At 42.6% G+C, this 13,605-nt stretch overlaps 1 protein-coding gene across 1 annotated transcript; it reads right to left on the reverse strand.

The window, feature by feature from the left end:
• Positions 1 to 1,006: 1,006 nt before the first annotated feature.
• On the reverse strand, positions 1,007 to 4,178 carry LOC147434215 (uncharacterized). The gene has a single exon (XM_086489907.1). It carries the CDS (start codon positions 3,907 to 3,909, stop codon positions 3,316 to 3,318), a length of 594 nt encoding a protein of 197 aa, XP_086346033.1. The 5' UTR covers positions 3,910 to 4,178; the 3' UTR covers positions 1,007 to 3,315.
• Positions 4,179 to 13,605: the final 9,427 nt, after the last annotated feature.

Raw genomic sequence — 13,605 nt, forward strand, 5'->3', positions numbered from 1 at the left:
CCACTATGCACTCTCATGTGGCTGCCAAGTGCACGGTCTGAAGGGAATTCTCATCTTAATGTCCCTCTTGACAAAGGGTTTCACCAGAAGTAAGTGAACAACTTGAGCCATATTAACAACTAAATCTGCAAGTGTTAAGAGCTATGAGGATCTTCACAACTTGTATGTATATCCATACCAGAAGATTTAGAAATTTTCTCGTATAATAAGAAAACAAAGTCTTTTTACATGTTTTTCATACAATGCATAACATCACGAGCTTCTGTTCGAGAGGCACCGCATACCTAGCTAGGTACAATTGGGGGCAGGGGACCCCCGGCCCCTTCACCGGGCCGGTCCTCATAGAAGCTCATGATGTTCAGGTAAGTTACAATGTAGGAATATTGTGAGAATTTGTCCAAAACTTCTTGTCATATATATATCGATCTTGATATGAGAGACCCTTCATTTGAGTTGCGCAAGCTGCTGCACCTGTAAAGGGCACACACGACCTGCCTGCCTTGTGCCTGTGAAAATCTGTTGTAGAACCCCCACAAGCTCACGGCCCCTCGGCTCACGGCTGGAGCTGCCCGCTGCTGGAAACGGCACGTAGCAAGGCGATCATCTTGCTTGCAAAGTACGATACTGCAAAAGTAAAAATTGATCTCTTTTTTTCTTTTCCTTTTTTGGGGTGGAACTTTTTTCTCTCTATTTACATTTTGTTACATTTGTTACATCTTACATAAGAATGATATACACCAGCGTTTTAGTCTGCTTGTGCTCAGACATAGCCAGACAGTCTTCAATCATTTTGGCTTTTATCATGGTCCAAGGTGATGTGAAGCTCTGAAATGTGGTAGAATCAAACGTAGCAGAATTTCAGGCATTCCACAAAAAAGAAAGCATCCACACTCTCATTGAGAGAATACATAAGTCTATCCCTTCATTAAAGGTTTTAATTACACCAAAAGTCAAGCTGTATTTACTGATTTTTACATTTCATTGCATCATACAAGTGTTATACAAGCATAACCACCATGAATGCACTATAGGACACTTTTAAAATACATGTTTAATAGTTCCAGCTGGCCACATCTAGGGCATTTTCCCTCAAACATTTTCTTCCTAGCTAGCAGTTCCCCAATGGGGAGAGCTCATGTGAGGATTATCTACATAAATACTTGATGCTTGAAATTCATTCGTGAACCCCATAGATCTTATAACTTCTGAATCCACCAACTCTGGTTGTACTGAGCTTGCCATATTCTGTTGCATCTGTCGTGTATCTGAGTTCTAGGGATTAAATGCAAGAAGAACACTTTTGTAGACGAAGATCACCAGTTGGTTGAAGTGTCTGGCAACACCCAATCTTTGAATCTGTGATTTACACCTTGATTGCATGGAACATTGAGATTGAATCCATGAGCACAAAACTGTCCCCATGCAATTATGCGTCCATGTCCAAGCCTGAATCTTCTCCTGGAAACCAAAAAAGAAACAAGATTGCCCTTAGAGTCAGCTACCTAATTGATTGAATTTAACCCCCTCTAAAGAGGGTTAAGGGTTTTTTTCCCCAAAAACAGAGCAGGGGGCTTTTTAAATACAAAACTCCAAAAGCAAGATTCTATTCCTAATGAGTTGCCAGTATATCTAGCTCTTCCCATCCAGATCAACAAAGAAAACATATATATCCAAGATTGCACAAGCATATTAGCAGAGTTACCACACAATTTTACAGGAGCAGCTGAGAACAACTTATCCCAGGCTGGCAGGTCCCACTCACCACAAAAATACACTACTGATTTATCAATGAGAAACCACATGATGCATTCCAACAGCCAGTGAATACAACCCAAGATAAGACATGCATTTTCCTATATTTACATTTTTTGCCTGCAGGAATGTTATAGTGTCATCAGCAAAGCCAGGGCCAGTACATGTTCAGATCCTACCTTCAGTCCTTTGAGGTTTCCATTTTCAGCCTGAGCATACAGAAAGCAAAACAAAGGGTGGGCAGAAACAGCAAATAGAAGAGGGAAGCCTTGCCTAGCAGATCTTCCGACTTTAATGGAATGTGAGACTTTCCCATTTACTATGACCCTAGAGGTAGCCCCTAGTCCCAACAGTTGAATACAGTTAGAGATTCTATGGACAAAGCCCATTTTCCTCATCGCTCTAACAATGAAATCCCAAATTACTGAGTCAAACGCTTTGGCAAAGTCTAGCTGGAGCAACACCACCTTTTGATTGCAGTTAGGAGCAGCTTCTACCCCAGCATGACTGTGAGAATGTTATCGAGTATAGATCTTCCCCCTATGAATCCTGACTGAGCCTTGTGTATGTGTTTCTGTAAGAAAGGGGAACTCTGATTTAGCCTTAGCCAACAGCTTGTAAAGAATTCCCATCATGGTTATAGGTCTCCATTCAGAGAGAGAAGATGGAAAAGTCTGTTTGGGCAACAATTTGATGATACCTTCTTTTAGTAGTGGGTCCATGTGTTGAGTTAGCCAGATATGATTTATTGTTGCTGTAATCAAATCCTTCAGAATATCCCAATATGCCACCAAGAATTCCTTTGTTAGACCACATTTACCAGGAGTTTTGTCATTAGCCAATTTCATCACAGCAAAGTGTAGCTCTTCCTTATCAAATTGTTGTTCCATTCTTTCGGCATTGCTTTCCTCAACACATGGATCAACTACTGATAGTAGGATATCAACAGCTTTTTGGCTCTCCTGTGACTTACCCACTTCCCTATTCAAAATTCCCGTCAAAGTATTACTTACATTCATCCATGATCTGACCAGGCTATGTAATTAATGTACCATCCTCGTTCACTATCTTAGCCATACATTCTCTTGAGTGTTTTGCTCTAAGTCTGCTAAAAAAGAATGTGGATCAACACTGCACATCCTTCAGTTCAGCCTGTCTACATAGAAACCTTGCCCTGGTGGCCATGTTTGACTCAAAATCACTTATGGTTTTTCTTGCATTAGCTAAATTCCCATTTCTGTTTCTATGATGTTAGATACATTCCTTGATACAATCTGTTTGATGAACTCTAAAGCATTTAACATTCGCTAATGTCTCTGATTTGCCACATGTTTTCCCACATGTCTGATACATTGTTGCATTTGATCAATTAAAAAAAGCCATGCATGAACATGGTTAGTGTTATCCCATCTTTCATAAACTTGTTGCATCAGTTTATTCATAAACATCTTGAACAGATGATGTTTCAACAACGGATTATTGATCATAAGAGGACGTTGAAAACCACCTTCTTAAAATCAGATTTATGCACATTAGATAACGACAAGACAAGAGAGAAGTGGTCTAACATGAACATTGATAATCAACAACCAGGACAGCATCAGCAAGCAACCATTGAGTAGAACAGAAATAGATTCTATTTAGTCTGGACCATGATGACACATGTGAAAGTGAAAGAAAAGTAAATCCCTGATTTTGGTGTGTGGTTGCTAACCAAGCATCTTGTAGATTCCCTGCAATCACCATTCTCTCCCATGAATTGTTCTCAAATTTGGTGATAACAGAACCAGTAGAGGTGGTGTCTTTCCCTGCACAAACCATGTTAAAGTCCCCAGCCAGAATGCCATGGCAAAGCTGCAGCCCTGCTATCCATTTCCATAACTCAACCCTTAATCTTGGGTTGTTGTCAGCATACACATTAATTATCAACAACTTACCCCATTGAGTGGTTATATGGAAAATTGAACATCGGCCATTCGGGTGATCCATTAGCCAAATGGGATCAAGAGATGCCTTAATGCAAGTAAGCACTCCTGAGTATCGCCCTTTTTTTCCTCCATAAAAGCATTGCAATCCTCTATAGTGCATAATATGCCCAGCCCTGTCATGTTTTTTATGTTCTTGCACTAAACACACATCTATTTGGTAAGAAAACATCCACTTGTTAAAAGTGTACAATCTTGATGGGTCATTTAGCCCTTTCACATTAAATGTTGCAATCTTCGTGCTGGAGTGCTATGAACCTCATCCCTCTCTCTCTCTCTCTCTCTCTCTCTCTCTCTCTCTCTCTATGTGTGTGTGTGTGTGTGTGTGTGTGCGCGCGCGCGCGCCCCCCCCCCCTACAAAACCATCCACAATTCTTGTAGCTACGATGTGTGAGATTTACGTGGGTCCCATACCGCAGTCTCTTAGTTGAGGTCGATCGGTGCGCAAAATAATCCATCACCGTCACACACCACAGTCCAATTGAAGGATGATCTGCTCAAAATACGACAAAAATCACCTGCTACACCACTACAATCTTACCTAACCATTTTTTATAGCAAAAATATATGAATTCTGTGCAGAAGTTAGGTTTTCACTTCTACTTATTATTATTATGCTTGTATTTTACATTGGTTTTTTTTTAGTGATTAAAGTTCAGAATCTTCATGTAAATTTGATATTACACCCAAATATTCTCTGTACCCTTGTACTTTACATTGAGATTTATTCCTTGTGACTCATTTCTAATGGTACCTGCAATTTCTTCAACATTGAAAACATTTCTATATGTGATAAAAGTATAAGTCTTTTACATTTTAGCATATTGTCAACATGTTTTTCTATAGAATTATTAATACTTTTAAGGGAGCACGCAAATTTCTAATTTTTATGCTTTTTTTATCGGCGAGAATTTTCTCCATGCAAAAAGTAAAAGTCCTTATAGATCATGATTTCTTTTACTTTGAAATTTTTTACACATATAAAATCTATAACGATAAGATATTAAAAATTTTCATTCAAAAATTTTACACGTAAACCAATGCACGCCACAACAAGTTTAAGAACTTTTCCCACTTGCAAAAACGAGTCAAAATTTCGAGATTCACACTCAGTGAGTGAGAAAACAACCTTTTCATACGTGCGACCTTGAAAATCTTGAGTGTAAAAAGCAACTTTTTGAGTGAAAAAATATATATTTCTCACTCTTGGAACAATACTCACGACGCCGCGACTGTTCCAAAACTTAGTGGAAAAGTCAACTTTCACTACATTCCAAATATGAAAAGCAACTTTTCCATTGAAAAAAAAACATTTCTCACTCTTGGAACAATATTCATAGCATCGTTGTCGGGGGATATGTGTTCGCTACGTGAGTCGGACAGGCGTCGGGCCTCTGGCTGTGGGAGGTGTTAAAGAGAGAGAACAAGAGACACTGACAGCTCTGCCAATCACCGCAATCATCAATTAATTGATTAACGCTTGAGTACAACTTAATCCTTAGCCAAGGTGGGCTGTTAACAGCACCGTCACTTGGATCATCTGCTAACTAGGAGCTTAACCTCCCGTTTACAAGATTAACCGGGCCGTTAACGACACGGGACTTAACAAAATGCTTAATCAACTTCGTACTGATGTTGGAGATGGAAATTTTCTTATGTCACTTTATCTGCTTCAAATACCTCGCGGATTCTGCAAGTTTCAATTCAGTTCACTGCCTCGATCATCAAGCTTCAATTATTACCAAAGTGCATGCCTTCTCCTGCTTTCTTCTCTTGCTTTGGTTCAAGACCCGGCTCGCCATCTCAAGCTTGCTTGCTTACTTCAAGCTCCCGTTTGCTTGTAAATCTCCTTCTCGCCTTTGCCTACTCAAGCCTCGACCTCGATCTGCCTTCTCCTCTTTGGCTTGCTCTAGCCTCGTTTGGAATCCCCTTCAAAGTACCTTCCTCACATGCAATTGCCTTGACCAAGCTCCGAGCCTTGGCGAGAGAAAGAGAAAGCCTTGCTTTGTATCTCGGATACGAGAACGAGAGAGAGTGGGAGAGAGCCCTTGCTTTGGTAGTTGAAGTCGAGAGAGAGAAGGAGCGAGCTTCCTTGTTTCTGAGCTCCCGGCCTTGCCTCTCTTCCGAGCTCCCGCCCCTCCTTTGCTCGTTCCTCACGCCTTGCCAAGCTTTTCTTCGCCCCTGAGTTTCCCTCCTTGCTTACGAGTTCTCCTCCTCGTTGCCTCCTCGTTCCTTCTTGCCCTTCAACCTAAATCTTCCCACCTTGTCTCTTCCTGCTCTCGTTACTCCTCTTTGCTTCGCTTACCCCACACTCGCATGCCAAAAAACCTCCCTTAGCAACGACGGCACCGTCGTTGCTAGGGAGGCATAAAATTCCCCCTGCTGACGTGGCACTGCCGAAGACCGGCCTTCACAAAAACTCACGAGAGTGGTGCCGAGATTTTGCACAAGGCGGCTCTAGGAAAATCTTGTTTCTGCGGCGAGGGCATCTGAGGCCCGCCTCTACAACCGCGAGCTCTTCTTCCCTGGTTGCGCCCTCCCTGCTCGCTGCTTGCTCGCCATGCTATATTTTTCTTTTGCTTTCCCACTAAAGCTCCTATTTTTTTCCCCTATTGGGTGGCCGGCCATATTATAAGCGGCCTTTTAATTCATGCTATAGACGGGTGGCCTTTGGGTGGCCGGCTTCCCTCGTAAGGGCACCACATTTGGCATACATGTCGGCCGAAGCATCGCCAATCATAACCATTGGGCGTCCATAATCATTGTAAGGCCATCACATTAGGCATACACATCGGCCAAGGCAATGCCTTGCATGACACCCTTTCTCTAGTAGCCATTGACTAGCAATATCATCGTGAATTTGATGCCCATGTCATTTTGCATAGTGCCGCTTGCCTTTAGGATACAAGCGTATGTAATTGAATTTGAAGACTTGTCCCATCTTGCATTTGTCCAGCTTCATGGCTCTGCCTCTGTTGGGTTTATCCCGCAATCATTGCATTCCAAGAGACGAATTCCGAACACACTCCTCCTCAAGTACTTATTGATCTTTTAATTGCACTGTATTCTAGAGCAGCCTGTTGAACCCCAAAAGCTCCTAGGTGGAACTCCTATCGAGCGGATTGGATTGGCACATAACTGGCCCCCGGTGAATCTTTAACGGCTAATATCTTGGCGACCGAGACTCCGATTCACTGATCTGAAAAGACCGATGCGCCCTACAAAGTGAGCACTTTAGGTCTGTGCCTTCATTTCATTTCTGTCCCCTCAGCTGCAGTTGCCCAATCTGGTACGAATCTGCAATCGACTTGAACTTTAAACTGCCATAACTTCTTCACCGTAGCTCCAATCGACGAGCCTAAAGACAGGCCGGTAGCGCACTTCAAGCACTGCAGTTTTAGATCATAATCTCCCATTTGTGCTCACTTCAAGCATACTCAATTTTGGCATCATCAAGGCATCTGTTGGTCCTTTAAAGCCGCATCTAGCATACATTAATCATTAAACTTGACCTGTTAACAAGCCCTGATCACTGCTCAGTAAATGTGTAGGCTTCAAAGAAGCTTAGCTTGCATTTCTCTACACTTTTTCTCTTCATGGCAGCGGAGCTGCACGACATCCACCCCCTCTGAACCTGCACAGCCTCCGGTCTGTGCCAACTTCATTTCAATCTACATCTGCTTTAGGTACCTTAAGCTCTTGCCATCATCAGACTCACATAACTGGGAAAAATATGAAAATGAAATAAGGCTTATACCCTATCATCAATGTTTCAGCTTAATCATTAGATAGCTTCCCATCATAAATCTCTGAACCGTATCTGCTGTATCTTCAAAGCATTCAATCATGGATAACTTGTTTAGTCAACCCCGCCAGACTCAAGTGCTCCAGTTAATGATGCACACGGCTTGACCATTAAGCTCTCTTTAAGGAACCCTGTCAAGCTCAAGTATGCCTTACTCTGTTTGCACACGGAATGGCTGTTAAGTCCTTTACCTCAAGTTCTGGTAGCAGAACCAACTCAAAAGATGTAAAGATACTTTAGCAATTGTCCAAAGAAGTCAGTTGGAAGCCAACCATGTAATCTTATTGAATGCATAACCAAAACTCTCATGACTCAGCGTAAATCTAGAAAACAAAACTTTGTACCATGCAACCTGCTACATCAGATAGCTGGTACTCTTCAAATATGCAACAACTGACACTTTAGTAGCCCCCGGGATCAAACGGGAAACCAATCATTTGCCCCACTGTGAGCATTCCTTTAAAAAATTTTCACCATCCTCCAGGATCATAGGGAAAATATAATAATTTCCAATCAGTAGAGCATAAACATAAATTAACCCACAAATCTTCATACAAACCGCCTGGATCATATGGCATATAAGTCAATTGCCTAGGACCATGCATATATATGTCACCTCTTGGGTCAAAAGCTAGCTCAAAATCCCCTACATCATAGGGTAACATCACATTCAATATAGCATCAGGTAGCATCAGATACTGCCATATCCCATGTGCAACTGGCTCATCCAATTGTCGATAATCAATCACAAGATCACTCTCACTAGTATTGGAATCCTAATCATATGTATCTGAATACATCAAGTCTCTGGTAAAATCCTCTTCATTAGGCTCAAAAGATGCATCTGAAAACAATTCTCTATCTCGTAGAGGCTCAAAATCAAGTAGAGCATCATCCAACAACTGCATAAGACCATCATCTGCTGCATCTGAACAAACTTGCTCATGCATGAATCTTGATTGATTGGTATCCTTAGCATCTGTATTTGAGAACCCTTCCAAAGCTTTATCCAATAAGAACATAAGATCTAGGTCCACCGCTTAAGAAGGTTCCTCAATCCTGTACCTCTCAGGTTGCTGCAATAAACGAGGATTTTCCCATGTGACATGCATACTAAACGCATCTGCAGTAAAATGCTCTTCAAGTCTTTCACCCTCAGCCAGATATCTTTGCACTTCTGTAGCACAAAGTTCAACATGCACATTGAAAATTTCATCTACTGCCCTATCTATATCATCGGCACAATGAAACCAATCATATTCATCAACAAGAGATTGCACTTCACTATGCATCCCCTCTGAATCCGCATCCTCAAGTTCATGATCTTTCTGCCATAGTGTGAGCCCTGTGTCACAAATTCTTGATATAGAAGAAGTTTGCTCCCTCTCTAAATCACCATCATCAAATTCAGGATTAGTCTACCAGATCGGTAGCTCTAGGTCACAGAAGCGTGTCAAAGGAGTCTGCACCCCCTCTGAATCATCATAATCATGCTCAAGATCATTTTTCCAATTCGATAGTTGTGCTTCACTAAAACTTGTCAATGAAGGAGTCAGCACCCCCTCTGAATCAAGCACATACTCTTGCTTAGCCAAGTCCTCAAAATCTGGTACATCCAAAATCGATAAATGTGGTATACCAAAAACCATGGTCCTGCTGCTCTCAACAGCAGCCCTGCTTTGACCTATAACATTTGTATCATTAACCAACTCTTTGGTAAAACCTGTACCAGTATCATCAATCACCTCTATGGTAGAATCTATACCAGAAACATTTTGCTCTAATTCTGGTTCAATAGCAAAAGTATCAGCTGTAATTGAATCTTCCTGCATGTCTACTTGAATTTGGCTGCACTCATTTACTTGCAAAATTTCTTCTTGATCTTTAGCCACTTCACTATTTTGATCCCCTGATTTCTTTTCTTCATCTACTACATGCATAGGCTCTTTACAAAATTCATTTTGTGTATCCCGAACTACATGTGTAGATTCTTTGAAACATTCACGGTGCGTATCCTGAAGCTGTAAAGCCTCACCCTCAAAGCCTTCTACTTCATGCACAACATCTGCAAAACCCAACTTTGCATACACAGCTTCAACTATGTCTTCATCATTAGCTTGTAAGAAGGTAGCATCCTGCACAATAAACTCATCAATCAAAACTTCTAACTTTGATCGTACTTGTCCTCGGATATCTGCGTAGTCCAGTAGACTTGCACTCTGTTCTTGATAGCTTTCATACTGCTCATAATGTACTTGCACAATAGCTTCTTTGAAATACTCCCAATTGCCGTTGCAGGCCCTTGTAACCTCTTGAATCTGCTCCTTCACATCTGAACTCACTTACTGCTGAAAAGATTTGATCATCAATTATTCTGGTATCCCTCTTACCTTGGTCTCCAGCTCATAGCACTCTAGGTAGCCCTCTGGATCGTATCCATCAAAGATTCGTCTCTCGTCATATACTGCATCCAAAGCTTCATCCATTTGATTTTTCTTCTTTACGGTCTCTATTTCAAGCGGAGATCCTTGAACCAATTGAAGCATCTTTGAAAAATCTGGAACTGTTGACTTATCATCAAAACCGTTCGCACTTAATTCTGCAATCATCTTCATCATCTGCTCTAAATACTCCATCTTTACCTCCCACCTCGGCTCGTTTCACGTCGAGTTCACCAAAGATGTCGGGGGATATGTGTTCGCTACATGAGCCGGGCAGGCGTCGGGCCTCTGGCTGTGGGAGGTGTTAAAGAGAGAGAACAAGAGAGACTGACAGCTCTGCCAATCACCGCAATCATCAATTAATTGATTAACGCTTGAGTACAACTTAATCCTTAGCCAAGGCGAGCAGTTAACAACACCGTCACTTGGATCATCTGCTAACTAGGAGATTAAGCTCCAATTTACAAGATTCACTAGGCCGTTAACAACACCGGACTTAACAAAATGCTTAATCAACTTCAGACTAATGTTGGTGATGGAAATTTTTGTATGTCGCTTTATCTGCTTCAAATACGTCGCGGATTCTGCAAGTTTCAATTCAGTTCACTGCCTCCATCATCAAGCTTCAATTATTACCAAAGTGCATGACTTCTCCTGCTTTCTTCTCTTGCTTTGGTTCAAGACCCGGCTCACCATCTCAAGCCTGTTTGCTTACTTCAAGCTCCCGTTTGCTTGTAAATATCCTTCTCGCCTTTGCCTGCTCAAGCCTCGACCTCGATCTGCCTTCTCCTCTTTGGCTTGCTCTACCCTCGCTTGGAATCCCCTTCAAAGTACCTTCCTCGCATGCAATTGCCTTGACCAAGCTCCGAGCCTTGGCTTCTTTTTGTTCAAGCTCGAGAGAGCGAGAGAAAGAGAAAGCCTTGCTTTGTATCTCCGATATGGGAGCGAGAGAGAGCGGGAGAGAGCCCTTGCTTTGGTAGCTGAAGTCGAGAGAGAGAGGGAGCGAGCTTCCTTGTTTCTGAGCTCCCGGCCTTGCCTCTCTTCCAAGCTCCAGCCCCTCCTTTGCTTGTTCCTCACGCCTTGCCAAGCTTTTCTTCGCCCCTGAGTTTCCCTCCTTGCTTACGCGTTCTCCTCCTCGTTGCCTCCTCGTTCCTTCTTGCCCCTCAACCTAAAGCTTCCCACCTTGTCTCTTCCTGCTCTCGTTACTGATCTTTGCTTCGCTTACCCCACACTTGCATGCCAAAAAACCTCCCTTAGCAATGATGGCACCGTCGTTGCTAGGGAGGCGTAAAATTCCCCCTGTTTACGTGGCACTGCCAAAGTCCGGCCTTCACAAAAATTGACGCGAGTGGTGCCGAGATTTTGCACAAGGCGGCTCTAGGCAAATCTTGTTTCTGCGGCGAGGGCATCTGAGGCCCGCCTCTGCAATCGCGAGCTCTTCTTCCCTGCTTGCGCCCGCGCCCTCCTTGCTCGCTGCTTGCCCGCCATGCTATATTTTTCTTTTGCTTTCCCACTAAAGCTCCTTTTTTTCCCCTATTGGGTGGCCGGCCATATTATAAGCGGCCTTTTAATTCATGCTATGGGCGGGTAGCCTTTGGGCGGCCGGTTTCCCTCGTAAGGGCACCACATTTGGCATACATGTCGGCCGAAGCATGGCCAATCATAACCATTGGGCGTCCATAATCATTGTAAGGCCATCACATTAGGCATACACATCGGCCAAGGCAATGCCTTGCATGACACCCTTTCTCTAGTAGCCATTGACTAGCAATATCATCGTGAATTTGATGCCCATGTCATTTTGCATGGTGCCGCTTGCCTTCAGGATACAAGCGTATGTAATTGAATTTTGAGACTTGTCCCATCTTGCATTTGTCCAGCTTCCTGGCTCTGCCTCTGTTGGGTTTGTCCCGCAATCATTGCATTCCAAGAGACGACATTCCGAAAACAATGCTGCTCGAGCACTTATTGATCTTTTAATTGCACTATATTCTAGAGCAGCCTGTTGAACCCCAAAAGCTTCGAGGTGGCACTCCGATCGAGCTGATTGGACTGGCACGGAACTGGCCCCCTGTGAATCTTTAACGGCTAATATCTTGGCCCTCGGTGAATCTTTAACGGCTAATATCTTGGCGACGTAGACTCCGATTCACTAATCTGAAAAAACCGATGCGCCCTACAAAGTGAGCACTTTAGGTCTGTGCATTCTTTTCATTTCTGTCCCCTCAGCTGCAATTTCCCAATCTGGTACGGATCTGCAATCGACTTGAACTTTAAACTGCCATAACTTCTTCACCGTAGCTCCAATCGACGAGCCTAAAGACAGGCCGGTAGAGCACCTTAAGCACTGTAGTTTTAGATCATAATCTCCCATTTGTGCTCACTTCAAGCATACTCAATTTTGTCATCATCAAGGCATCTGTTGGTCCTTTAAAGCCGCATCTAGCATACATTAATCATTAAACTTGGCCTATTAACAAGCCCTGATCACTGCTCAGTAAATGTGTAGGCTTCAAAGAAGCTTAGCTTGCATTTCTCTACACTTTTTCTCTTCATGGCAGCGGAGCTGCACGACATCCACCCCTTTGAACCTGCACAGCCTCCGGTCTGTGCCAACTTCATTTCAATCTACATCTGCTTTAGGTACCTTAAGCTCTTGCCATCATCAGACTCACATAACTGGGCAAAATATGAAAAATGAAATAAGGCTTATACCTTATCATCAATGTTTTAGCTTAATCATTAGATAGCTTCCCATCAGAAATCTCTGAACCATATCTGCTGTATCTTCAAAGCATTCTGTTTAGTGAACCCCGCCAGACTCAAGTGCTCCAGTTAATGATGCACACGGCTTGACCATTAAGCTCTCTTTAAGGAACCCTGTCAAGCTCAAGTATGCCTTACTCTGTCTGCACACGGAATGGCTGTCAAGTCCTTTACCTCAAGTTCTGGTAGTAGAACCAACTCAAAAGATGTAAAGATACTTTAGCAATTGTCCAAAGAAGTCAGCTGGAAGACAACCATGTAATATTATTGAATGCATAACCAAAACTCTCATGACTCAGCGTAAATCTAGAAAACAAAACTTTGTACCATGCAACCTGCTACATCAGATAGCTGGTACTCTTCAAATATGCAACAACTGACACTTTAGTAGCCCCCGGGATCAAACGGGAAACCAATCATTTGCCCCACTGTGAGCATTCCTTTAAAAAATTTGCACCATCCTCCAGGATCATAGGGAAAATATAATAATTTCCAATCAGTAGAGCATAAACATAAATTAACCCACAAATCTTCATACAAACCGCCTGGATCATATGGCATATAAGTGAATTGCCCACGACAATGCATATATCTGACACCTCCTGGGTCAAAAGCTAGCTCAAAATCCCCTACATCATAGGGTAACATCACATTCCATATAGCATCAGGTAGCATCAGATATTGCCATATCCCATGTGCAACTGGCTCATCCAATTGTCGATCATCAATCACAGGATCACTCTCACTAGTATTGGAATCCTAATCATATGTATCTGAATACATCAAGTCTCTGGTAAAATCCTCTTCATTAGGCTCAAAAGATGCATCTGAAAACAATTCTCTATCTCGTAGAGGC

This window comes from Adiantum capillus-veneris, chromosome 19 (assembly GCF_014529385.1).
Source record: "Adiantum capillus-veneris isolate H3 chromosome 19, ASM1452938v2, whole genome shotgun sequence".
Taxonomy (NCBI): Eukaryota; Viridiplantae; Streptophyta; class Polypodiopsida; order Polypodiales; family Pteridaceae; genus Adiantum; species Adiantum capillus-veneris.